This window comes from Ahaetulla prasina, chromosome 10 (genome assembly GCF_028640845.1).
Source record: "Ahaetulla prasina isolate Xishuangbanna chromosome 10, ASM2864084v1, whole genome shotgun sequence".
NCBI lineage: Eukaryota > Metazoa > Chordata > Lepidosauria > Squamata > Colubridae > Ahaetulla > Ahaetulla prasina.
Genome location: NC_080548.1, coordinates 14,815,311 through 14,842,818, shown reverse-complemented (window position 1 = coordinate 14,842,818; position 27,508 = coordinate 14,815,311). Strand labels below are relative to the sequence as shown.

Here is a 27,508-nt window from a genome sequence, read left to right as displayed (position 1 = left end):
ATGTGGGTTAGACAGCACCACCACCAGATGGATTCCTAACTGGCTGACCAACCGCACTCAACATGTAATCCTCAATGGAACTAAATCTACATGGAAGGAAATATGCAGTGGAGTACCCCAAGGCTCTGTTTTAGGCCCAGTACTCTTCAACATCTTCATCAATGACTTGGACGAGGGGATAGATGCGGAACTCATCAAATTTGCAGATGACTCCAAGCCGGCAGGAATAACCAACACTCCAGAAGATAGGCTCAAGATACAGAAAGATCTTGACAGACTTGAACATTGGGCACTATCTAACAAAATGAAATTCAACAGTGAAAAAAGTAAGGTTCTACATTTAGGCCAAAAAAACAAAATGCACAGGTACCGGATATGTGGTATCTTGCTCAATAGTAGTAACTGTGAGAGGGATCTTGGAGTCCTAGTGGACAACCATTTAGATATGAGTCAGCAGTGTGCAGCAGCTGGCAAAAAAGCCAACACAGTTTTGGGCTGCATAAACAGAGGGATAGAATCAAGATCATGTGAAGTGTTAATACCACTTTATAATGCCTTGGTAAGGCCACACTTGCAATATTGCATTCAGTTTTGGTCGCCACGATGTAAAAAGGACGTTGAGACTCTAGAAAGAGTGCAGAGAAGAGCAACAAAGATGATTAGGGGACTGGAGGCTACAACATATGAAGAACGGTTGCAAGAACTCGGTATGCCTAGTTTAATGAAAAGAAGGACTAGGGGAGACACTAGCAGTGTTCCAATATCTCAGGGGTTGCCACAAAGAAGAGGGAGTCAAACTATTCTCCAATGCACCTGAGGGAAGAACAAGAAGCAATGGGTGGAAACTAATCAAGGAGAGAAGCAATCTAGGAGAAATTTCCAGACAGTTAGAACAATTAATCAGTAGAACAACTTGCCTGCAGAAGTTGTAAATGCTCCAACACTGGAAATTTTTAAGAAAATGTTGGATAGCCATTTGTCTGAAATGGTGTACGGTTTCCTGCCTGGGCAGGGGGTTGGACTAGAAGATCTCCAAGGTCCCTTCCAACTCTGATATTATTATTATTATTATTATTATTATTATTATTATTATTATTATTATTATTATTATCATCATCTTCTTCTTCTTCTTCTTGAACACCTGCTGGCTCAGGATGATGGGAATCAAAATCCCACACGCCTTTTAAAAACATCCAGCCCACTTACCTTTAGACAAACTACTGTACTGGCTGTATCAGGCAGAGCTGAGGCTTTATTAACTATTTTCAGAAGCAATTTTATCACTGGCAATTAGAAATAGAAATAGAATAACAGAGTTGGAAGGGACCTTGGAGATCTTCTAATCCAACCCCCTGCTCAGGCAGGAAACCCTTCACCACTTCAGACTTTAAAACTTCCAGTGTCAGAGCATTTACAACTTCTGGAGGCAAGTTGTTCCATTGATTAATTGTTCTCACTGTCCGGAAATTTCTCCTTAGTTCTAAGTTGTTAGTTCTAAATTAGAAGAATCTTAAGCGTCAGCAATGAACTATTATTGGGAAACACCTCCCTTAAAAAAAAAAAGCATACAGGAAAGAGAATAAATTACATATTCATAGATCAAAATACATTTGGGAGAAATTATTTCTGCACAAAAGTCTTGCAACTTCTATATCCATGAAAATCAGCACGGGCAAAATTTGGCGGTCTTTCTGGGTACTGCATGTTTGGGCAGGTAAAGGCAGTTGAAAAATGCATGACCCCAGAATACCGTAATTGTCGCAAATACATGCCAGTTGCCAAGCACCCAAATTTTGATCAAAGCACCATGGGAAATGCGGTGATGGTCATAAGTATGAGAACCATTTGTAAGTCACTCTTTTTCAGTGCCACTGTATCATTGTAATGTTGAATGGTTGCTAAACAAATCATTGTAAGTCGAGGACTCCCTATATAGTAGAATGCATCTCCCCTCCTCCTGCACACTTTTCTGTTATATGCAGGCATGTAATTCAACACATGCAAATTCACTGGGAGAACCAGTAGTATAATTCTACACCAGATTCTCCCCTTAGAACAAACAGGAATTTGGCTTAACTCACATTCCAGCTGTGAATTGTTATTGCTTTGGCTGGGGTATAAAAGAAATGAAGACAACCGGATTGGGACCAAAATGTTGTTGTGTTTACGTTCCTTCTCTCATTTCCCAATTGCCACACACAAATGAAAAAGGGGGCCCCTAAGCAGTGGTGAAATCTGAACCGATTTACTACCGGTTCACTGACTGCGCATGCAGAATGCGCACCACACACCAAATGCAAGGTGTGCACGCGCACGCAGTGCACACCAAAAGGAGGCATGGGGTAAGTAGAGCAGCGTGTGGGGGGGATGATCAGATGTGGCGTGCAAACTTTTTTTTTACTTTTAAAAGCATTTTTACAACCTATTTGGTTGTAAAAAATGCTTTTAAAAGTAAAAAAAAAGGCTCTGATGATCGCGCGGCTCAGCTGTGATCGTCAGAGCCTTTTTTTTAACCTTTTAAAAGCATTTTTTTAAAAGAAGCGGCAAGTGCGGAAGCGGGCGACAGGGCATGGGGGTGGAAGGGATTTTTGTTACCGGTTCTCCGAACCAACTGCCGCCATCACTACCGGATTGGCTGATCTGGTCCGAACCGGGAGCATTTCACCCCTGCTCCTAAGATGAAAATGTTAAGTGGAAAAACAAATCATAATGAATTCATTTTTCCCCCCCCACAAAAAGAGCTCAGACTGCTAGCCTGTGCATCCTCCATGTGCTGAAATTCAAGATACGCTGTTATTGCTCTTTAAAAACACAGAAGACTCCCATTTCTCTTGACGCTTATTCAATATTCTTAACAGGTAATAAATTCTTGTACAACCCTCTTTCTTTTGACATCTAACAACAGGTAATAAACACTTAGAAACGCTCCTTGATCTGTCAGTATCACGATTTGTCCCCAGTGCAATAAAAGTGCTCGAGTAACTAACTCAAGCACTCTGTTGACTGAATTCTATTATCAGAGGTAGAACTGCAAATCTTGTTGTTTATCAGGAAAGCCAACTCCAATTTGCTCTGACAAAGGGAAAAATGCGGGAGGGCCTTGGTGCTCTTTGAGCTTGGTTGTCTTCTTCCAGACATTTCCTTACCCAATTAGTTTGGTAATGAAATATCTGAATAAAACACCCAAGCTCAGAGAAGACCAAGAACCCCACGGTTCAATCCCGAATTACAAATATTCTCTTCTGTCAGGAAAAACGTGTGTGAGGAGATATGTTGGGGAATGGATCTTGGTATGATATATACCAAGGTAGCCTCCTGCCCCCCCAAAAAATATTTCTAATTTACTAAAGATTTACTAAATTGGCAGAGTTATAATAGTACAGGCCTCTGAAAAGTGATTATTTGCTTGCTATCCTGTTTCCCCGAAAATAAGACCCAAGCCGAAAATAAAGCCCTAGCATGATTTTTCAGGATGCTCATAATATAAGCCCTAACACCCCCCCCCAAATAAGCCACAGTTAAAAATTGTCAGCCTGATGGGTGCATTTAGTACCATATTTTCTCCAAAATAAGACCTAACCAGAAAATAAGCCCTAAAGCAGTGTTCCAGTATCTCAGGGGTTGCCACAAAGAAGAGAGAGTCAAACTCTTCTCCAAAGCACCTGAGGGCAGGACAAGAAGCAATGGGTGGAAACTGATCAAGGAAAGAAGCAACTTAGAAATTTCCTAACAGTCAGAACAAGAAAAAAGTGGAACAACTTGCCTCCAGAAGTTGTGAATGCTCCAACACTGGAAATTTTTAAAAAGATGTTGGATAACCATTTGTCTGAAGTGATGTAGGGTTTCCTGCCTGGGCAGGGGGTTGGACTAGAAGACCTCCAAGGTCCCTTCCAACTCTGTTGTTATTGTTGTTGTTGTTGTTATGTGTCTTTTGGGTTAATATAAGACCCGGTCTTATTTCTGGGGAAACACAATATGTATACAGTAATCAGGAGGGATTTACAGTCCCCACTAGACAGGAATAGCCTTTTTTATTTGTTTGCAGCCACAGGTTATACTTTTTTTAAAAAAAAAGTTCAATCACAATACAACAGGGAAGTGGCCAATAATATCTTGATGTTAATGATGTGGGCAGGATCAAACATTAAACTTGCTTCATTTTCAGGATGTGACAGCACTTGTTCAGGCCTGAAGGCAAAGCCAGGTTGAGCTCGGGCAATGCTGAGATAGGAAACCCAGAATCAAGAAAAGTTTGTTTGTTTCGTTTTAAATGCACTTTTGCCAAAAAAAGAAAGAAAGACCAGAAACTTTAGAGATTTCAGAATATGCAGAAGCTGCACAACTGTGCAGCGGAATTATTTCTACAATGTCAGGAAAAAGGAAAACAAAACAAACCCAAACTGGTTATACGGAATGCAGTGCTTTGAAAGCTGATCCTTATTCAATTATTAATTGGAGCCTGTAGCTCAGAGAGCAGAGGACTGAAATATCTATTTAATGGCACTGAAGAGTTTACCATTTCATGCCAAGGATTAATGCAAAGAGCCTTGGGAGGGAGGGAGGAAGGGAAGGAGGGAGGGTGCATGTCCAAGAACACAGAAAACATTAAGGAAAAAGAAACCAACTGCTTTGTTATGTACCGACTGATGAGAGCTCTGATGCCGACTCTATTTAGGTTTAGAAAGACTGAAAAATTCATTTGGTGTCTGGTTTTCTTGCAGATGGGCTAACTAAGCCCTGAATCTGTAGGAGGAGGCTGCACACTCAGAATGCAGTCTCTTTTCTTTCACTCTCGTGACTCCATGCATGGAAAAAAAGGGCCCATTGATCTCACAATTGCAGTTCCTTGACTTTTCTGCCAACAGACAAACCTTTCTCAGAGAGGCTGCCCACGTGGGAAAGTATTCGCTTTGCACAGGAGGAGACCCAAGGGCCAATATCCAGATGCTGCCAGCTGGAAAAGGACTCTGGTAACAGAAATCAAAACAAAAGCTAGCATAACGTCACGGCTGAAGTGCGGGAGACTCGGGTTCAAGTCCTCACTGAACTCACTGAACGTCAATCTCAGCTCAGCTTCCCTTGGAGGTCTGCTGTTATACAGGTGAAATTAAGACACTCCCATGGAAGCCACCTTTAGTTCCCCAATGAGGGGGAAATATATACATGGGGAACAATGTATACTGTATATATACATCAGTGGTGAAATGTAAAATTTGTTACTACTGGTTCGGTGGGCATGACTTGGTTGGGGGGGTAATGTGACTGGGGGGGCATGGCCAATTTTTTTTTTAACTTTTAAAAGCATTTTTTCTACAACCTCTTCGGCTGAGGTTGAGCTGAATCCCAGCTGAGTTGCCTGATCGTCAGAGGCTTTTTTTTTTTTACTTTTAAAAACATTTTTTCGTCCGAAGAAAATATGCTTTTAAAAGTAAAAAAAAACCCTCTGATGATCGCGTGGCTCAGCTGGGCATGGGGGGGGGGAAGGATTTTTGCTACCGGTTCTCCAAACCACCTGCCACCATTGCTACCAGATCAGGCGATCCGGTCTGAACAGGGAGCATTTCACCCCTGATATACATGCAATAAAACGACAACTGTCTCCTCTACAACTGTCCCATCTCTCTAAGCCAGAATGAAAGCTGAGGAAAAGAGGACAGCTTAGAATATCACATTATTCCAACCACTGTGCTTCTGATCATTGGCTGCCTTTGTGTTGGGTGAATCTGGACACAGGTTTTCAGATTAACCAGCACAGCAAGTATCCAAGTTCTCTGCCACTGTCAACTTGATGATGGTGGCTTAGAAAACATTTTTCCCTGGGGTTGGATGGACACATTTCCCAAGCGAGATCACAGGCAGCTTTCGACAGGGACCTGTGTTTAACTCATATAATCACCTATTGCAATGTCCTTCCTGCTGAGGATTACTTCAGCTTCAATCACAATACAAGAGCAAACAATAGATTTAAACTTAATGTTAACCGCTTCAATCTTGATTGCAGAAAATATGACTTCAGTAACAGAGTTATTAATGCTTGGAACACACTACCAGACTCTATGGTATCTACTCAAAATCCCCAAAGCTTTAACCAAAAACTGTCTACTATTGACCTCACCCCATTCCTAAGAGGTCTGTAAGGGGCGTGCATAAGAGCACAAACGTGCCTACTGTTTCCTTTCATTATATCCAATTTATATAGTTATTATATACTTATACTCATATATATGCTTATATATTATATAGTTACTTCATGTTTATGCTTATATGTACTGTTATGACAAAATAAATAAAATAAAAAATAAATTAAAAAAACTTGAAAACTAACATGCCATAAATGCTGGCCCAATAGTGCAGCCAGATCACATACAAAATATATATGGAGCAGCCATCACTCAACATATGAGCACTTCCCTAGCTAACAAAGGTGAGATGCAGTTTGGTGAAGTGGCTAAGGCACCAGGCTAGAAACCGGGAGACTGTGAGTTCTAGCCTTGCTTGAGGCACAAAGCCAACTCAAGTGTCCTTGGGCCAGTCACTCCCTTTCAGCCCCAGCAAGGAGGCAGTGGCAAACTTCAAAATCTTGCCATGAAAACTGTAAGGACTCGTCCAAGTAGTCACTAGGACTCAACACTGATATAAATCCATCCCCCAAAACAAAGAAAATACAGGATAGAGAGAGGCTCTCATTTTCAAGTAGTGGAATTAAGAGCTAGAAATCTGGGGTGGGAGGATACCAAATAAATCTTGTCCTAGCAATTTTGCATCCTTCTTCTTTTTGAAGCCAATTTATGTAGCTCTGGAATCCCAACATTGCAATAACTGTCTCACTCATGGAACACACAATGCATGTTTGAAGTAATCATTTTACCTAAAAGGGGCTTTCTTTCTGTATACATAGCATCTAGTATCTTATAGAACTGCAGTATTGTCAATTTACTTTGGGGAATTCTGCTCCAGAAGTCTTCCTTACTTAACCATGCCAGGAAAATAAAAGCCAGGGAGATGTCTATCGTATTATGAAATTTATAAAATTATTTGGGTCTCTGAGTAGATTGTGAAAGGTAGAATAGGCACAGCATCAAAAGAATGACAACTGGGAGTAGGCGCTTTGGATAAAGATCGAAGGCGCCCGCTCCCAATTCCTCACTTTTCTCCTTGAGGGCCAGCTCCTTGCTGCCCTCAAGGAGAAAACTGAGGCAGAGAAGTGAAGAAGAGTTTGCAAGAAAGAAAACTGGATCGTGCAGAAAATGGCAGCTCTTAGAACATGCCTCTGCAATGCTGGTTTTACCCCCACAAGCAAAGAGTTCTTCTACCACCTTTTGGAAATCACAAGATATTTGTCTTGTATTCTCAGGAAATATACAGCAAATACTATACTTTATACTTGATCAAACATCTGAGTAGCAATTGCATTCTGAGAAACGATTGACTGTGTTGTTTCAATCTCAGAAGCCGTGGCAGATTTTGCTGCAAAACCTCTTAAGTATGTTCAGGCTACCAGAATTCCCAGACAGGGGAGTCAACAGCTATGCTCATTGATTCTGGGAATTGAAATCCCAATATTTAAAGGGGCCTTTAATTGGAGCCAATTCAAGGGTGCTATTCAGCAGGTTTTGATAGGTTCTGGAGAACCGGTAGCAGAAATTTTGTGCAGTTCAGAGAACCGGCAAATACCACCTCTGGCTAGCCCCAGAATGCGGTGGGAATGAGGATTTTGCAGTATCCTTCCTCTGGATTGGACAGGGAATGGAAATTTTGCAGTATCCTTCCCCTGAAATGGGGTGGGAATGGGGATTTTGCAGTATCCTTTCCCTGGAGTGGGGAGGGAATGGAAATTTTGCAGTATCCTTCCCCTGGAGTGTGGAGGGAATAGGGATTTTGCAGTATCTTTCCCCTGCCACGCCCACCAAGCCACACCCACCAAGCCACGCCCACCGAACGGGTAGTAAAAAAAAGATTGAATTCCACCACTGGAATAAGCTGTTTCTTAGCCTGGAACTTTTGTTTTTTTAAGACTTCTCTCCTTTTTGTTTATGGGAGTATAGAGATGACCTTGAAGAAGGAATTCAACAATGATTTTGTAAACATAAGCCTGAAAGAGAGGAGAAGGTGGGGAAAGGCTCAAGATCCACTCGGATTCTCTTTTGCGTAAGAGGGGAGAGGGACAATCTCAGCCAGGCTTTTCCGATTCTGTTATTACAGTCTGCAACAACAGAGTTTGAGCAGACTTTGGGAGACTCCTAGGAACGCTGGTTAACCAACAAGGTTGGTGAATTGAAGAAAGGCTACAAAGCAGGGGTCTCCAACCTTGGCAACTTTAAGACTTGTGGACTTCAACTCCCAGAATCCCTCAGCCAGCAAAGCTGGCTGAGGAATTCTGGGAGTTGAAGTCCACAAGTCTTAAAGTTGCCAAGGTTGGAGACCCCTGCTACAAAGGAAGCAAAAGGCAAGTCATACTCCCCATCACCAAAGTAGCAAGATCGAACCTGGGGTCTCCAGGGCGGCCTTCTAAATGGCTCATGATTTCATAAAACTTTTTTCTTCTTCTTCTTTCAAAGCAGCCAACATTACAACATCTATCGGATAACAGTCAGAAGATCAAGTTGCTTGGAACTTCTCGCTCTTTCTGTCAGCAGATTTATGCCTTGACTGCAGCTTCAGAGAGACTCGGGCACTTTATCTTTACAAAAGGCAGATTTGGATGTCAAATGTGCCCACCCAAAAGATTTACGATCATTTTTTTTAAAAAAAGCATTCTTTTTGTTTGCTGCATTTTTAAAAAGGTAAGCAGAATAAAATGAACATTTAAAAAAAAAAAGATCTTGAAGTTGATGCCCATGCTTGGTATAATTTGCTACTCTTCCTCTGTTCAGCAACACTTCACTAAGGATTCATGGAGGAATGGAGTGCACCTGCTGGACAGGGAGGGTCAAAAAAAATCAAGGCGCCAGTCCACATCGTGTAACTGAAACCTCACCAAAAAAAAATAAATACTCCGGTTTTAGATCTATTTGTTGTTTGGTAATTTCCTCTAGCCAGTTTCTTATCTTTATCCAATATTTCTTTGCTTCTGGGCATGTCCACCACATGTGGTAGTAAAACCGGAGTTATTTCTATTAGGTATATTAATAGGAAATTATAATTTTAAAAATCCAATACGTAATGCTACATATAATAACAGCGGCAAGAATCATTCATGCGCAAAATGGGAAAAATGAAAGTGTATCTTTTGATGGAATGGTGATTAAGGGAAGTGCTAGAAAGTGCAGAGATGGATAGGTTGACAGTGGGAATAAAAGACAGAGGAGAAACTGACTACTGTTTGATTTGGACTTTATGGTACAACTGGTTAGAGAATAGAAGTAAAGATTAAGGATGTTAAAGTAAGATGAGACCTGATAAAAATGAATATATATTTATGTAACTATAATTAAGCACAGTGTATATACAGATCAAGATCAGAGGTGGTATTCAGCAGGTTCTGACCAGTTCTAGAGAACTGGTAGCGGAAATTTTGAGTAGTTCAGAGAACTGGTAAATACCACCTCTGACTGTCCCCGCCCCCATCTATTCTCTGCCTTCCGAGTCCCAGCTAATCTGGAGCAAATGGAGATTTTGCAGTAACCTTCCTCTGGATTGGGGAGGGAATGGAGATTTTATAGTATCCTTCCCCTGGAGTGGGGAGGGAATGGGGATTTTGCAGTATCCTTCCCCTGGAATGGAGAGGGAATGGAGATTTTACAGTATCCTTCCCCTGGAATGGGGAGGGAATGGAGATTTTACAGTATCCTTCCCCTGCCATACCCACCATGCCACGCCCACCAAGGCACACCCACAGAACCGTTAGTAAAAAAAAATTGAAACCCACCACTGATCAAGATACATTTTTAATTTATAGCCACTAATTATAATGTATATAAGAAAAATTGAAATAACTTGCATGTATATATGAGGTATACTGATACCAAAGTGCAGTAAAGATGAAAATTGTGATAGAAAACGGAAAAACTGTTTAATAAAAATTATTTTTTTTATTTAAAAAAAATACAACAAAGCCCCACACACACACTCACACAAACAGCACAAGACTAAAATCCTGATGAGAAGACGATCTATCGTCCCGTGTGAATGGTTGAGGAAAATAAATGTGGAATATATCAACGTAGAATAAATATAGAATATAGTCACTGTTCAACTTTCATTAAACAATTGGCATTTTAGCTATGCTAGTCTAATCCAGGGATGTCACAGGAAAGTTCTTTTTTTCCCCATTTGCACGTGGCCATACAGGTAAAAAATAGCAGGCGTGAATCATTTCATAAAGCCGCTGCCCAGGATGTTCCTGCTCTAATCTTCAAAATCTCATTGATCATCCTTGCTCTGACATCCAGCAAGATAAGCTGCCTCTGTTTCTCTCCACTGGATCAGAAGTGCCGTTGATCCTACCATTTTCTTATTTTAGAACAAAGGGATGAAGCAACCTTTACAAGGGAAATTAAAGTATTTGTAAAGGCCAGTGGAGTCTTGCAACATCCAGAATCCGTACAACAGAATTCCTCAAAGGAAAAGCCATTTTTAATAACCCTGACAATATTTACATGGAAGAAAAGGAGCTACAGGCAAGGCAGGCAGATTTTAGCAACGAATTCCTGATGAAAAACAGATGGCCGTATATCTTTTGAATGGGCACGTTAACATCCAAATCTGCCTTTTATTGGGATAAAGTGCACAGCTGCTGCAGGGGGAAAAAAGGCTAAGTAGCGTAGTTTATGTACCACAGCAGTGTTTCTCAACTTTGGCAAATTTAAGATGTATGGACTTCAACTCCCAGAAATTAGAAGAATGGAATGGAATGGAATGGACGGGGACGGGGAATAGAAGAATCAGAGTTGGAAGAGATCTTGGAAGTCTTCTAGTCCAGCAGGAGAACCTATTCCATTTCAGATGTGGCTATCTTGTCTCTTCTTAAAAACCTCCAGTGATAAAGTACCACAATTTCTGAAGGCAAAGCTGTTCCACTGATTAATTGTCCTCACTGTTAGGAAGTTTCTCCTTAATTCCAGGTGGCTTCTTTCTTTGGTTAGTTGCCAACCATTTTTTCTTGTCCTGCTCTAAATCATGCTGGCTGGGGAGTTCTGGGTTGACGCCCACACATTTTAAAGTTTCTAACACTGTATAGATAGTCCTCGATTTAAAACCATTCATTTAGCAACCATTCCAAGTTACACTTACAACTGTTGCAGCTTCCCTGTAGTCATGTGGTCAAAATTCAGGCACTTGGCAACCAACATGTATTTATGACCATTGCAGGGGTGAAATCCAGCGGGTTCTGACAGGTTCTGGAGAACCGTTAGCGGAAATTTTGAGTAGTTTGGAGAACCGGCAAATACCACCTCTGGCTGGCCCCAAAATGGGGTGGGAATGGAGATTTTGCAATATCCTTCCCCCAGAAGTGGGGACGGAATGGGGATTTTTCAGTATCCTTTCCCTGGAGTGGGGAGGGAATGAAGATTTTACAGTATCCTTCCCCTGGAGTGGGGTGGGAATGGAGATTTTGCAATATCCTTCACCCAGGAGTGGGGTGGGAATGGGGATTTGCAGTATCCTTCCCCTGCCATGCCCACCAAGCCACGCCCACAGAACTGGTAGTAAAAAAAATTGAATGTCACCACTGGTCCTGGGGTCATGTGACTGCCATTTGAGACCTTCCCACCTGGCTTCTCACATGCAATATCAATGGGAAGCTAGATTTGCTTAATAGTCATTATGATTCGCTAAATAACGGCTAAACTCACTTAACAAGCCATCTTGTTTAGCAGTGAAAATTCTGGTCCCAATTGCAAAGAAGATCAACTAAGATGATTAAAGGCCTGGAGATACAACATATGAAAAACGGTTGCAGGATTTGGGTTTGGCCAGTCTAGAGAAAAGAAGGTGTCATCACTTTGAACAGTCATTTAGTGACTGCATAGATGAGGAAATAGGATCTTTTGGTACATATAGAGCAGGGGTCTTCAACCTTGGCAACTTTAAGCCTGGCGGACTTCAACTCCTAGAATTCTAGGAGTTGACGTCCACCAGGCTTAAAGTTGCCAAGCTTGAAGGCCCCTGATATAGAGGATTATTTTTGCTTTTAACCAATCGAAGTTTTAAAAAAAGTTAAAGGTAAAGGTTCATCTCACACATAGGCGCTAGTCGTTCCCTATTCTAGGGGGCGGTGCTCATCTCAGTTTCAAAGCCGAAGAGCCAGCGCTGTCCGAAGACGTCTCCGTGGTCATGTGGCTGGCATGACTCAATGCCAAAGGGGCACGGAACGCTGCTACCTTCCCAGCAAAGGTGGTCCCTATTTTTCTACTTGCATTTTTTACGTCCTTTCGAACTGCTAGGTTGGCAGAAGCTGGGACAAGTAACAGGAGTTCACCCCGTTACGTGGCACTAGGGATTCGAACTGCTGAACTGCCGACCTTTCCATTGACAAGTTCAGTGTCTTAGCCACTGAGCCACCATGTCCCTTTTAATCTTTTAAACCAAAGTTTAGGAAACCATCTCCCCGCCCCTCCTGATACCGAAACTACTTTGTCCTTTTCTCATCTGCTGATGGAAACTGGGCCTCCAAAATATATTTATTTATTTAAAATATTTATATAGCCACCCACCTTATATCGAGCTCTGGGTAGCTCCCAACCACCAATTAAAACAACATCATTAATAAAACAATGTAATACAAATATCTATTAAAACCATAAACGTTAGAAAAAATATGGATGGTACATTTGTTTTAATCTTACCAGGAGGGCAAAACACAGGGCAAATGTATTGAGCAGGAAATATTGTGCTATAAAGAGCAGAATTATTATTATTTTTTTAACATCTGGAGTCTTACCTTTGGCAAAGCCTCTTTTCTCTCCTCTGGAGCTGCCTGTCCATTCTGCAGAGCGAAAGAGCCAAGCATCCATTAGCATCCAAGTGGTGTAGCATTAAGAAAAAAATCAAGCTATCTTAAGTACCTAATTCTTTTTTGGCTTCACGCCTAAAGAAAACATCCATAGTTCAAGTTCTTTCTGTAGAAATAACATGTTTTACCTGTCACCGGTTTGAACTGCCAACTAATAGAAAAAATTAGACAACCGGAAGCCCCGAATTTGAGATGCTGAATGAAAATAAGGACAAGCAAGACGGCATCACACAAACATTCTTGCTGCGTGTGAGCAGGTAAACAAGAGACATGGCCAAGAACGGTTTGATGTGCCTTCCATCCAGATCTAGAATTATTGCTGACTAAGCTGTAGCAAGGTATGATTCTTAAAAGCAACAAAAATATTATGAACCCATCTTGTTTTTGCACTGAGCTAATTCTCTCTGGCTTGTTTTGCAGTTATTTCAATAGTAGGCTGTATGCATTAGCAGAATGCTAATTCCCAACTTAATTAACTAAGTTAAACAGTCTGGTTCATTGCTACATATGAACGCAGCCATTGTGTCTTGCCTAGGCAGATATCCAATGGAGGATTGTAGCTCCTGGTCAGTGTGCAGATCTGCATTGCCAAAGGTTAGTTAAGAGAGTTATTCTGGCTTCAAATCCTTGACTTATCACCACAATTGGGAGTAGACTTTCCACTGCTATGAAATGCAGATGTTAATTGAATTACACCATTGTTAAGTGAACCCAGCTTCTCCCCTTGACTTTGGTTGTCAGAAGCCAGCTGGGAAGGTCATGAATGGTGATCACATGACCCAGTGATGCTGTAACTGTTGTAAATCCATGTCAATTGCCGAGCATCCAAATTCTGATCCTATGACCCACAGGGAGGCTGTGAGAATCGTTAAATACAAAGACCGGTCGTAACTCACTTTTTTAAGTGACATTGTAACTTCAATGAATAGTTGTAAATCAAGGATTACCTGTAATATAGTTTCTCTTCTAGGGCTGCCGGATTTGCTGCTCTGAAGAACTCATGCCCATCTTCACACTGAACCAGATTGGATGAGCTCTTCTGAAAACACCTAATCCTATTCTTATCTAAAATACTCATACTGAATTCATTCAGGGGATGCAGCCATGAAAGTAGCAAACGGCTCACTAATCGGAGGGAAAGTTAGGGGAACCCTAATGTTTTTCTAGAAGCATTGCAAACACCGAAGGGAAGGAGTCAGCTACCCTCAAAATAGATCAATGAGCTGTCACTCAACATTCTGTACCCATTAAACTACTACAAGCCTAATGGGTACAGAATGTCAACTGACAACTTGTGAACATATTCAGGAAGTATCTGTGAGGCGTCTATGAGTGTGAGAAAAGGAGAAAGGGGGAGAAAGAGAAAGAGAAAGAAAAAGAAAAAAAAGCCTGAGGGGGGGGGAGAGAGAGAGAGAGAGAGAGAGAGAGAGAGAGAGAGAGAGAGAGAGAGAGAGAGAGAGAAGGAAGGAAGGAAGGAAGGAAGGAAGGAAGGAAGGAAGGAAGGAAGGAAGGAAGGAAGGAAGGAGGAATAGAATAGAATAGAATAGAATAGAATAGAATAGAATAGAATAGAATAGAATAGAATAGAATAGAATAGAATAGAATAGAATTCTTTATTGGCAAAGTGTGATTGGACACACAAGGAATTTGTCATGGTGCCTACGCTCTCAGTAGGACAGTATTGGAAGAAAAAAGAAGTACCTACAATAGGAGAATGGATACTGAAAGTTGCCAATTTGGCTGAGATGGCAAAAATCTCAGAAAGAACATTCTTTGTTGTGCTTTTTGGGTGACGTTTTTGATGTTGGGTTTCCATTTTGAGATATGGTGAGATATGGTAGAACCTAGAAATTTGAAGGTCTCTACTGTTGATACTGTGTTGTCTAGTATTATAAGAGGTAGTAGTATGGGAGGGTTTCTCCTAAAGTCCACCATCATTTCTAAGGAAGGAAGGAAGGAAGGAAGGAAGGATGGAAGGAAGGAAGGAAGGAAGGAAGGAAGGAAGGAAGGAAGGAAGGAAGGAAGGAAGGAAGGAAGGAAGGAAGGAAGGAAGGAAGGAGGAATAGAATAGAATAGAATAGAATAGAATAGAATAGAATAGAATAGAATAGAATAGAATAGAATAGAATAGAATTCTTTATTGGCAAAGTGTGATTGGACACACAAGGAATTTGTCATGGTGCCTACGCTCTCAGTAGGACAGTATTGGAAGAAAAAAGAAGTACCTACAATAGGAGAATGGATACTGAAAGTTGCCAATTTGGCTGAGATGGCAAAAATCTCAGAAAGAACATTCTTTGTTGTGCTTTTTGGGTGACGTTTTTGATGTTGGGTTTCCATTTTGAGATATGGTGAGATATGGTAGAACCTAGAAATTTGAAGGTCTCTACTGTTGATACTGTGTTGTCTAGTATTATAAGAGGTAGTAGTATGGGAGGGTTTCTCCTAAAGTCCACCATCATTTCTAAGGAAGGAAGGAAGGAAGGAAGGAAGGAAGGAAGGAAGGAAGGAAGGAAGGAAGGAAGGAAGGAAGGAAGAGAAAGAAAGAAAGAGAAAAAAGAAAGAAAGAAAGGATTGCATATGTATGGAATGGAATGGAACATCCTGAAAGAAGATATGGTTTGCAGGCATCCTGAACAATAGTCCCACATGTTCATCTCCTTTTGCTGCAAGTCAGTTTTATAGCCTGAAACCTATCCGAGGCTAACGGACTGTCATGCCAGTTCAAGGGAAGGGCAGGAAGCATATTCTCAGCTGTGAGAACTTGTGGGGAGGGGAAGGGAAATTCTGTGGCATTAGGATGTTTGCCATTTTAACATGACCTTTTCCTCCTCCTGAACCTGCTTTGGGGGGAGGGGGGGAACAACCAGCATCAGTAAAATGCAAAAGGAAACTTCAATGTTTGGTGCCAAGTTCCCAAACAGTGCAAAAGATGGACAACTACCCCAATCCTTTGCCATCTCACTGGGTTTCATCTTAAGCCAGTCCAAAGGTCAGTTTGCACCACATCATGGAAGGAGGTTGGGGGGAGAAAAATTAAAAGTATTATTTGCCCAATAGATAACATTCTGGGCAAGATGCCAATGAAAATTCTCTCTCATCCAGGTAGAATTGTCTGTAGCGGAATGAGACTTTTTGCTTCAAACTCTAGGTGGTGCCTGTTTCTCCACCAGGGTTTTGCCTCCGTGTTATTATGCCTCAGCATTTTGGGCCACGGTCCCTCTGTCCCAGTCCCTTCGCCGCAGCCCATTCGTCGCAGTACAGTTTGCATCCGGCTTTTGGGCACACAGGACAGTTCGAAGTCAGCCAATCGGTGCAGGGGCTCGAGGGCTTTGGGAGTAACAGAGCCTCCCTCTGAACTGCAGCCCCCACTCTAGAGAGTCACTCCCCTTACCCGGTTGTCCTCTGGCATTTCTCATCAAGAGTGTGTGTGTGAGGTGGGGGGAGAAATGGTGGAGACGCTTTCAAACAGCATTGCCTGCAATTCTTGTTACTCCCCTCCATCATTTCTCTTTCTGTCTCTCATTCTCTCTCACACACACATAGACATTTGATCGCTTGAAAGGGACAGGCTGGGCTTTGCTTCTATCGTAAGCATGTGCTTCCCACAATCTTACACAATTGCCTGTCCTTCTCTCAAGCAGCAGCAGCAGCAGCAAGGTAGAGGCGGGGGTGGGAACCGATTCCCACAGGCCGCATGGCTTCCTGCTTCATCGTAGCAGCAGCCTAAGCAACACCCCAGCTCCAGGCCTGGCGGAGCGCAAACCGTGATTGCCGCCTGCTCCATAGCCACAAGGTGAGCTGCAGAACAGAGGGGGCCGCGGCTGCAAGCGGTTGCCTGGCACTGTGGGCAGGGCTGGAGATAGCAAGAGTGAGCTGGAAATATCTCTAGGCACCCAGAGAGACAGAACTCCTGGCCCTCACTGGATCAGCTGATCTACGGGCCGCGGTTAAGGGGCCCAGCAGCCATGAGGTGATCGCGGAAGGGAAGGGCTGCCTCCTGTGCTGGCCTCCCCCACCGCCTTCATTAGGGTTTATTTTAGGCCTACCCTAAAAAATCAGGCTAGGACTTATTTTTGGGGTAGGTCGTATTTTCGGGGAAACATGGTAGGAGTTGGCACATTCCGATGACTCTCTGCCTACTCAGATTCCCCTAACCTGGTGTTTTTCAACCTGGGGGACATTAAGGCGTGTGGGCTTCAACTCCCAGAATTCCCGTGGCTGGTTGGGGAATTCTGAGAATTGAAGTCCATGTGTCTAGGTTGAGAAACACTACCCTGATCAATTTATTCAGACTGATGGTCAGTGAAACTTTTCAAATCAACAAAAAAATACCTCCAATTGCCATGACTCTATGTCTCTATAGATAATTCTGGGCAAGATTCTCCTTTGCTACTTGAAAGTCAGATATTGTAGGTCGTCCCGAAGAATGCTTCAGCAAGAGAGAATGCAATCAAAGAAATCCTTTACAAGAGGAGTGTTTGATCGACCCACATGGAGAGACCCACACCCAGGAAATCAGGCACTACTAACAAATAGAAAAGCAAGCTGGATTTTTAGCCCAATTCTCTTTCCCAATCGCCTCAATGCAAGTCTTTCTTCTGCCCCGTGTTTTTGGAATAAAAGATAATAAGGCTTAAATAAAATCAAGTTAAACATTGATATCCTCAGAGAGCAGGAAAGCAATATATTCACAAGAATGCCAAAGCCACAGGCAAGAAGCAGCTGGTTTCACCTTTCCTTCAACACCACCCAAATCTTGCTTAACATCCATGGTTTCTATTATTTATTAGCCCACCTACATTCTGGCCATCGTTCTTTAATCTACTCTCTCTTGTGGACTGGGGTTCTTTTTTTTTTCTTCTTGATCCTAATTTATACTCAATTAACCTGAGCTTGTTAAAGTGTGATCTCTGCATAAGCTGAAAATTTGCCCTCCTCGATGTTTATGTAAGTTTTTCATCAAACCCTTGTACGTGTAAACAGAAAAGAACTGAAGCCTGCAATTCCAAAGACTGGAAGTGGAATTTTCTCTTAGTGCAATGTTTACAAACCGAGAAGCAGAACTGTACTTCAGCCAAGGGTGGGACCAAGTTGAAAGCCAAATCTGATTTATTGAAATGCGATTCAAATGAAATGAAATTAATTAAATGCAGTTAATATGAATGTAGAGCTTTTTCCAAGTGTTTAATCGGTTGCTCCTCTAATTATCCTGTCAGGTAATGATTACATACAGGCAATCCTCGATTTACGACCATAATCCCAGGGCTGGGAAGTGGCTCAGGCTGCTAATGCAGTCTGTTATTAACACACAGCTGCCTGCAATTACAATTACTGCAGGCTCGACTCCCACCAGGCCCAAGGTTGACTCAGCCTTCCATCCTTTATAAGGTAGGTAAAATGAGGACCCAGATTGTTGGGGGGGCAATAAGTTGACTTTGTATATAAATATACAAATAGGATGAGACTATTGCCTTACACAATATAAGCCGCCCTGAGTCTTCGGAGAAGGGCGGGATATAAATTCAAATTAAAAAAAAAATCAAGCCCAAAGTCTCTGTTGCTAAGCAAGACAGTTGTTAAGTGAGCCATGCCCCATTTTGCAACCTTTTTTTCGCCATGGTTGTTAAGCAAATCACTACAGCTGTTAAGGGAATTGTGTGACCACGAAGTGAATGTGGCTTTCCCCCACTGATTTTGCTTCTCAGAAGCTCCTTAAGGAAGGTTGCAAATGACAATCCAGGATACCAGGATCCTGCAACCACTGGCAAGCAACCGAAGTTTGATTGTGTGACTGTCAGGATGCTGCAGTGGTCAGAAGTGTGAGTCACTATTTTCAGTGTCATTGTTAACTTTGAGTAGTCATTAAATGAATAGTTTTAAGTCATGGGCTTCCTGTATTCAACGGGAAGTGAAATTTAAGGCAATTGGCTGTTAATTTCTGTATTGAAAGAATTATAGATAAGTCTTGGAAGATCATTTTTATATACATTGGTTCCTTGGTACATGCCCTTAATTCAGTGTTTCTCAATTGTGACAACTTGAAGAGGTATGGATTTCAATTCCCAGAATTCCCTAGCCAGCACAGCTGGCTGGGGAATTCTGGGAGTTGAAGTCCACACCTCTTCAAGTTGTCACAATTGAGAAACTCTGTGTTAATTGGTTCCACAAAGTGCAACAAGTACTAAAAAGGATGAGTACCAAACCAACCATGTGACTTTTACCATGAGACCTTTCATTTCGGCCAGGAAGGACTTCCTATCTGTCCCTTTTCTTTTGTCAGCGACCTTCCCAGAATGGCTGACTTCCTGTCTGCCTTCTGTGGTTGTACCCCGCTTCCTTTTGCTGCAATCTTCCCAGCATGGCCAGCTTCCTCTCTGTTCTCCATAACCTCCCCCTCTATCGCAACGCATTGAGTATTAAATAAACGCCGAGTACTGGGACAACATTTTCATGTCAAAATGCGTCGTGTACCAAACTTGACCAGTTTTGAAAGTTGAGAACCAAGATACCACTTTACAATCATCGCTGCAAGATGTGCTAAAAAATGGAAAAACCCACAATAGAGGAAGGGCTGGTTAGGATGGCAGAACTAGCAGCGGTGGCAAAATTGTTTGCTTAAAAGAAAGATCAACAACTACGTTAATGACTGGAACCGCCTTATGGACTTTTTCCTGAAACAAGGGGAAAAAATGAACTGGTGATTTATGGATTTGATGATAAGAACGGTAGATTAAGGAAAGAAGGAAATTATGATGTAACTCTGTAAAATATAAATGTACTTATAACTTATCTTAAAATTGGAAATTACTTCTTTATTATTTTTTCTTTTTCTTTTCTATTTCTTGCTTTATTTCTTTTATACTTTCTTTTTATTTTTCTCTGTCCATTTCTTCAATTTGAAATTTATATTGGTTTCATTCTGCTGAATTTTTTTTAATTTTTAAGAGAAAATTATATATAAAAATCACTTTTAGAAACATAAAGGATATTTCCAGTTGCTTTGAAGTATTCTGAAACAAAAACCACACACTTTTGTGTGGTTAGCTCTACGTTGGCTTACCTCTCTGTGCTGTGTGCTGCTAATAAGCCATCTCCCTGAATTATGCTTCAGTAAATTTGTTAAAACACTGCGGGACTCTAATATTCATTTCAGTGAGCATGTATAAGACGGCTGGAGGTGTTAGTGAAAATGAAAGAAATAATGAAAAGTTTTCCCTTTAGATTCCTCTAATTTTAAAGTTGCACAATAGTGGAATTTTTTTTAAAAAAACACACACCTTTTCTTCTGTAGAGAAAGGAGAAGGTAAACTTAAGTTCCTAATAAACATTAGACATCCCGTAACTTATTGGGACATTGTTTCAGAAAAATTTCGTTACTTAAACAGAAAAATAAACAGAAACATGGGCAGGCAAAAAGCCAGTGAGGAATCACTTTTGATTTCCTGTGGGCTTCCCCACTGACTTTCCTTATGAGAAGCTGGCAGGGAGTATTGGAAAGGATGATCGTATCATTGCGGCTGATTAAAGTGGTGTGATGGCATGGTGGTACTGAAAGTAGCCCCAATTTTGCCAAACTTCAATCCCATAGCAGTCCTGGGTCCTGGATTTTGAATGAATTCTTTAAAATAACCCAATTGATGTATGTTGATTCAAAAATTGTTGCTCTAGAATGCACTAGGCCAATGAAGATTCTAAACAAGCAGTGTTTTAGAAGTATATACCGTATTTTTTGGAGTATAAGACACACCTTTCTCCCCCCCAAAAGGGAGTGAAAATGTGGGTGCGTCTTATACACCGAATGTAGCCCCACCCACCTACTGGCCCCCACCCTTTGGCCTCTGCCTCCCAGCAATTTACCTCCTTGTGGCAAGCAGCAAGAAGAAACAGCCCATTTCAGCTTCAGCACAGCCTAATTAGCACAAGTTGATTGTCCTTTGGATTGGCCTCCCGACTCTGAGCTGTTTCAGGCTGCAGGGACTGCCATGGCCTATTACTACATGGGCCTCTGCTGCTTGCTGCAAGGAGGCAAATTGCTGGGAGCAGATTTTTTTTTCTTGTGCTAATCAAGCTACGCTGAAAACGAAAATGAAAGTAAAGCAGGCTATTTGCTGTTGCTGCAAGGAAGCAAAATTTCTGGGAGGCAGCGGCAGACTTCTTTTTCTTGTTTTCCTCACCAAAAAAGGTAGGTGCATCTTATAATCCAGAGCGTTTTATACTCTGAAAAATACTCAAAGTCCTGCAACTCCAAAATAGGGAACATTTATTGCCCCACTGTTGAACCAAACCTTAAAAGCCAATGTTACAAAATCAGAGATACCGTCTGTCCTGAAGTTTGTGGAGAATTTAAGAAGAAGCTTATAGACAAGTGTGGAATCATTTTTTCCAGCAATTGAAAGTTTGCAAAGGATATTTTAAGTGTGCAAAACCTTTATGAAGATTTGCTTACATTTTTTTCCCCAGCCTGAAAGCAGGAGGAAATTGCATTGCCAATTTTCAGCGGTAGGCCATAGGAAGATAGATGGAGCTCCAAATGAAGGGACTATACTCAGTCCATAGGTTGCCCATCTCTGATTTAAACTTTGAGAATCTATAGAGCAGAGGTCTTCAAACTTGGCAGCTTTAAGACTTGTGGACTTCAATTCCCAGAATTCTCCAGCCAGCTATGCTTAAAGCTACCAAGTTTGGGGACCCCTGCTATAGAGTTTTACAATATGTTTTACTTTGCTCAAATTATGGATGTAATCAAGGTCCCAAGAAAACAATGCATGAAATATCTTGAGTTTATAGAGGCAACCCCAACTTAGTCCTGAATACTGTACTTAGTACCGGTAGTTCTCCACTTACAACAATTCATTTAGTGACTCTTCAGTTACAACATCATTGAAAAAAAATGTGACCTATGACCGTTTTTCACACTTTCAACGGTTGCATGACTGTAATCATGTGATCCAAATTTAGGCACTTGGCAACTGCCATGTATTTGCCGTGTCCTGGGATCATATGATCAGCTGCAGTGTCCTGGGATCATGTGATCCCCTTTTGCAACCTTCTGACAAGCAAAGGCAGTGGGGAAGCCAAAGTCAAGTAACAAAGGTGTTACTAACTTAACAACTGCAGCGATTTGCTTAACAACTGTGGCAAGGTCGTAAAATGGGGCAAAACTCACATAACAAATGTTTTGCTTAGCAATGGAAACATTGGGCTCAATTGCAGTCATAAGTTGAGGACTACCTGCATTTCACTTAAGTGCCGAAGTGGGACCTCCAGATGCTGATGAGATCCATCAACAGTTCCCAGCATTCTTCATTATGGAAAGGAATTCTGGGAGTTGGTTGGGGAATTTTGGGAGTTGATATACACCGGTCTTAAATTTGCTAATATCGGATACCTCAGGCTTAAATAAATACTTGGTCTCCTGTGGCAAGACAGAATCATATAGAATTTTTGCAGAAAGCAGACGGGAAATCACCAAACATATTTGGGCATAGGTTTTAGCGGCTTGTTTGCAAAGCCGTTTTACACATGTTTAACTAGGTTGATCAGTTTAAGTTCTGCTTTTGGGCATATCCTCATGCAACGGTTTTGACTTCTTGCATCAACCTGGAAGCGTATTTCAACAGCAGAAATACAATTTGATCCAGGAAAAAATGAACAGGCCTATGAATTAGGATCAAAAACCCATTAAAACCTACACTGAAGCAGGACTGTCATCTCTCAGTCCTGCGCATGGAGAGAAAGCCGATCCCTGTAAATCTAAAAGAACATTTTATACTGCACAGACCTAGAGGAATCAAGCTACATTCAAATGTCCCTGGAGACCGAGATAGTAGGTTGTATTATGTCATGTGCAAAGCACAGCAGTTTTTGTTAAGTGTTGATCCAGAGGGGCACAAGTGCAGACCAAAAGATTTCAATTTATGTGACCAATGAATTTCTAAAAACAACTCCATAGATAAAGTAAGGGAGCTGTAAAGGAAGATTTTCAGCTTGTTCCAAATACGCTGCCCAGAGCTCTTTAGGAAACCCTCTGACAATTACAGCAGCACAAAACGGATACACATTACAGAGGAAGTATGCATCAAGGTCAGTAGTATAGTTGGGGCATGTGGTTTTTGTGTGTGTGTGTGAGAGAGAGAGGGGAGGGAGAGAGGGAGAAAGGGAGAGAGAGAGAGAGAGAGAGGGAGGGAGGGAGAGACAGAGAGGGGGAAGGAGGGAGAGAGAGGGAGGGAGGGAAAGAGGGAGGGGGAGAGAGAGAGAGACAGAGAGAAAGGGAGGGAGGGAGAGAGAGACAGAGACAGAGAAAGACACAGAGAGAGAGAGAATGTGTTTTGCTCTTTGTACTGGTCTATTCTTTGAGGGGGAATAGGGATTGCTGCAAGGAGAACGCTGAAGGAACTCAAGCAGTATTCTCCTGGAGTTACCAATATCCAATCAAAACCAGTGAAAGAAGATCTCAAAAGTGTCAGTGCCTTTTAGGCAACGTTTATTGTCAAATGCTCTCCATTTTTTAAAAAAAAAAATGCTTATAAAGAAGAATAACCGTAGCTCAGGGTTGAAATAAGGGGTCCTTTCTTGTAAACGTTTCATTACCAAACTAGGTAACGTCATCAGTGCCTCTGGCGATGTTACCTAGTTTGGGTAATGAAATGTCTCCCCAAGCTCAGAGAGCACCAAGGACTCCTCATAAAAATATCCTTCACCAAACGTTGGCTCAGAATACACACACAGACTTTAATTGTCAATCCGACATACTGAACTCGCAGTACTGCAAACACCAACAATACCGTATTCCTCGACTTATGACTACAATGGAGCCCAAAATTTCCGCTGCTAAGCAAGGCAGCTGTTAAGTAAGCTTGGTCCCATTTTACGACCTTTTCCCCACAATTCTTAAGCAAATCCCTGCAGTTGTTAAGTGAATCATGCAGTTAATAAGCGAATTGGCTTCTCCCATTAACTTGGCTTGTTAGAAGTGGGCTGGGAAGGTTACAAATGGTGATCACATGACTCCAGGACACGGCAACTGCCATAAATACATGATAATTGCCAAGCACCCAAATTTTGATCATGTGACCTTAGGAATGCTGCATGTCACTTTTCTCCGTGCCATTGTAACTTTGAATGGTCACTAAATGAATGGTCGTAAACCAAGGACTACCTGTATTTTAAATACAATGAGCATAACTTCATCTGGTTCTTAGATTTAAAAATATTTATCTCAAATGAGAAAACAATTTTCCCCCTCATCTAAACAAAGAAGCAGATTAAAAATTGCTTAAACAAACAGATCAATAATGCTGTTCTTCAGGCTCTTGAATACTGATGATTTGCTTTTAGTAAATTCATTATTAAAGTATTTATACTGGCAGATGTATAAGTTTTGGAAAGGTTCAAAGTCTAGACAAGGCAGCTGAAACTCAAGAGTTTGAAGAACCAGGGCTCTATCTTGCCAAAAACACCACCAGCCTTCTTGTCCTGCGGGATTAATGAATAAACCCCAAATGAGTCAGGATTAACTTTTCTTGGAGCTATTTACTCAATCATAAAACAAAACATTTCCACCGGGAGAGGAAAACAAGACACCCACTGAACCTAGCCACTGGAAATACAACACCCTTTCTTTCCCAGGGGGTTAGTGCCCTCCTTGTAATTTGTGATCTGATATAAAATCATTTTAAGCTGGAGATGCTAAAAATCAAATATACACAGGCAGGAGCTTAACATGGTCACTGTCAGGCTTCTCCAGCTGATATGCCCACCAGAAGGTTTGTAGCCAGAGAGTCAAGGACATAGCTCTGCTGAGATTTTCACTGCGGATACAATACTAGAAAAAGCCCTTAATAAAGCAGGAAGCCAACACTACAAATTCAAGTATTCAAATCATGTCTACGGCAATTCCAAAGTTCAGATTCTACTCCTCTCCACTTTACGGCATAACAAATTAAGAGTTGCTGATTTTTCAGAGTGAGAGGCAGTCAGTGCATCCTTATTGTACAGGATCCCCATGGCTGTTAACCTCACCAGCTCTTATTTTCATTTATTTATAGAATAGAATAGAATAGAATAGAATAGAATAGAATAGAATAGAATAGAATAGAATAGAATAGAATAGAATAGAATAGAATAGAATAGAATTTTTATTGGTCAAGTATGATTGGACACACAAGGGATTTGTCTTTGGTGCATAGGCTCCCAGTGTACATATAAGAAAAGATCAGCAAGAATTCTAAGGTACAACACTTAATGATAGCCATAGGGTACAAATAAGCAATCAGGAAACAATCAATATCAATATAAATTGTACGGATAAAGTTACAGTCATGCAGTCATAAATGGAAGGAAATGGGTGATGAGAAGATTAATAGTAGTGCAGCTTTAGTAAATAGTTTGACAGTGTTGAGGGAATTATTTGTTTAGCAGAGTAATGGCATTCGGGAAGAGACAGTCCTTGTGTCTAGTTGTTCTGGTGTGCAGTGCTCTATAGCGTTGTTTTGAGGGTAGGAATTGAAACAGTTTATGTCCAGGATGCAAGGGGTCTGTAAATATTTTCACAGTCCTCTTTTTGACTCGTGCAGTATATTGCCGTAATCCATTTTTAGTGTCACCCATGTTGCAAATCCAACTCTGGGCAGCTAACAGCACATGAAAACAGTTAAAAACCTTATTAACAAGCTCTTGGTCTCACAGTCATCACTGAAGGAGCCACGCCTGGTCCAGTCTATAAAGGAATAGACTGGAAAAAACTGTCAAATCAACAAGACTCCTGGTTGAATTTGCACACTGCACCAAACCACAATGTAGTTTCTATATAATAAATCCAGGCATCATGATATATAAACGGATGATGCACCTGGTTGCAATCTGCATGACCCCAGCCACTGGATGTATTCAATGCACCATGATTAAAACAATCCATAACTTAGTGCAGTGCCTGAACAGAGCAATTAGCTCATTCCTTTGGGTTGCCCTTTTCAATGAAGGTGTAGAAGAACAACATTGGCAATTAATCAGGCCGTTCACTTGGTATCATCCTCACTGTCTGCATTCACAAAAAGCACTAAGCTAATGTAGGTAGATTTCCCCTTCTAGTTCAGGTAAACCCAAACCAGTCACTGATTTTTCTTGTGCAACCTAGTTAGTGGGTGGTAGGTTCCAGATCAGTGGCTTTCTAGGCCTTACCTAGAGATGCCAGGAATCGAACCTACAGTCTCTGCATATAATGCAAATGCTATACTTTGCTTTGATTTTTTTTTTTTTTAGGAACTACTCATAGTTCCAATTAAAGCTGTTGGCTTTCCAGCCAGCATGGATAGCATGCAAGGAATGAACGAACGCCAGGAAAATGATTAAACAACTGAAATGAGACAAGAAGAGAGGTGAAGAAGGATATGCCATGAAGATGAAAAGAGAGGAGGGGGATTTCAGCTTCCAGACCATTTGGGCAGAGAAGCACCTGCATTTTGGGAAGAGGAAAAGACACTTCCAGCTCACCTGCTATGCATAAGCTCTGAATAAGTTGGAACTCTACAAATACGTTAACATGACAAAAAGAAGAGTTCACTGCAAGGGTGAAATCCAAATTTTTTTACTACTGGTTCTGTGGATGTGGCTTGGTGGGCGTGGCAGGGGAAGGTTACTGCAAAATCTCCAATCCCTCCCCACTCCTGGGGGAAAGATATTGCAAAATCCTCATTTCCACCCCACTCTGGGGCCAGCCAGAGGTGGTATTTGCCAGTTCTCTGAACTACTCAAAATTTCTGCTACCGGTTCTCCAGAACCTGTCAGAACCTGCTGGATTTCACCCCTGGGAACTTCATTGCTATCTTAGAGCACTGAGGAACCATCCCAAAATATGCTGTGGTATAACAAGCATTGAATTACAGGATATGAGGGTGGGCTGGCTGGCATGGTCACCCATGCCCTGAGTGACCCTGAGATGTATTGGGACACTCGTGCTCACCCTCCTCCTCTTCCTCTAAGCCTGGTCATGGTTGCTTAATGGACCCTTATTAGGAAGCACCTAACTGGACTTCACAGGACGTCTATACATACCAACTATATTTTCCTTAAGGCAAGGAAACCAGAATAGTTTGAAAATCATGGTTTCTGGTTTAATATGTTGTATGAATGCAGCCAGCTGTGGGGTCAACAACTTATGGTTTAGTACAGGGGTCTCCAACCTTGGTCCCTTTAAGATTTGTGGACTTCAACTCCCAGAGTCCCTCAGCCAGCAAAGCTGTTGAGGAACTCTGGGAGTTGAAGTCCACAAGTCTTAAAGGGACCAAGGTTGGAGATCCCTGGTTTAGCATTATGGATAAAATCCACAGGATAAAGCCTGTGGCTACCATATATTCTAATTCAACACTTCCCAAGATGTTCTAAGAATAATTTATTCTCAGTTCTCCAATTATCACAATTTTAAAGCTGCTGATGTAGAAACTGTATGTGCCGATGCTCGCTAACAGTCAAACTGATACAGGACGGGCTTGTTCCCTTTTCAGAATATCCGCACACTTTGTCATCTTTGAAAGTCCCTTAGATTTTCCCAAT

General features: G+C 41.6%; 1 protein-coding gene and 1 long non-coding RNA gene across 6 annotated transcripts in view; one reads left to right on the top strand and one right to left on the bottom strand.

Moving 5' to 3' along the window:
- Positions 1–27,508, bottom strand: part of RPS6KA1 (ribosomal protein S6 kinase A1) — a 126,872-nt gene that overhangs the window by 92,039 nt on the left and 7,325 nt on the right. For 3 of the 5 annotated variants that reach the window (XM_058195209.1, XM_058195212.1, XM_058195216.1), the window contains one exon: positions 12,884–12,928. The exons of 1 other annotated variant lie outside the window; for it this stretch is intronic. In XM_058195209.1, the coding sequence (XP_058051192.1) occupies positions 12,884–12,928 (45 nt within the window). Of the gene's footprint in view, positions 1–12,883; positions 12,929–13,902; positions 14,248–27,508 lie in introns of those variants that run through there. One more of the 5 variants, XM_058195213.1, reaches the window with a different exon arrangement.
- On the top strand, positions 1,628–9,884 carry LOC131204226 (uncharacterized). The gene is made up of 3 exons (XR_009156556.1): positions 1,628–2,342; positions 4,722–4,970; positions 8,562–9,884. It is a non-coding gene; the product is annotated as an uncharacterized LOC131204226 (long non-coding RNA).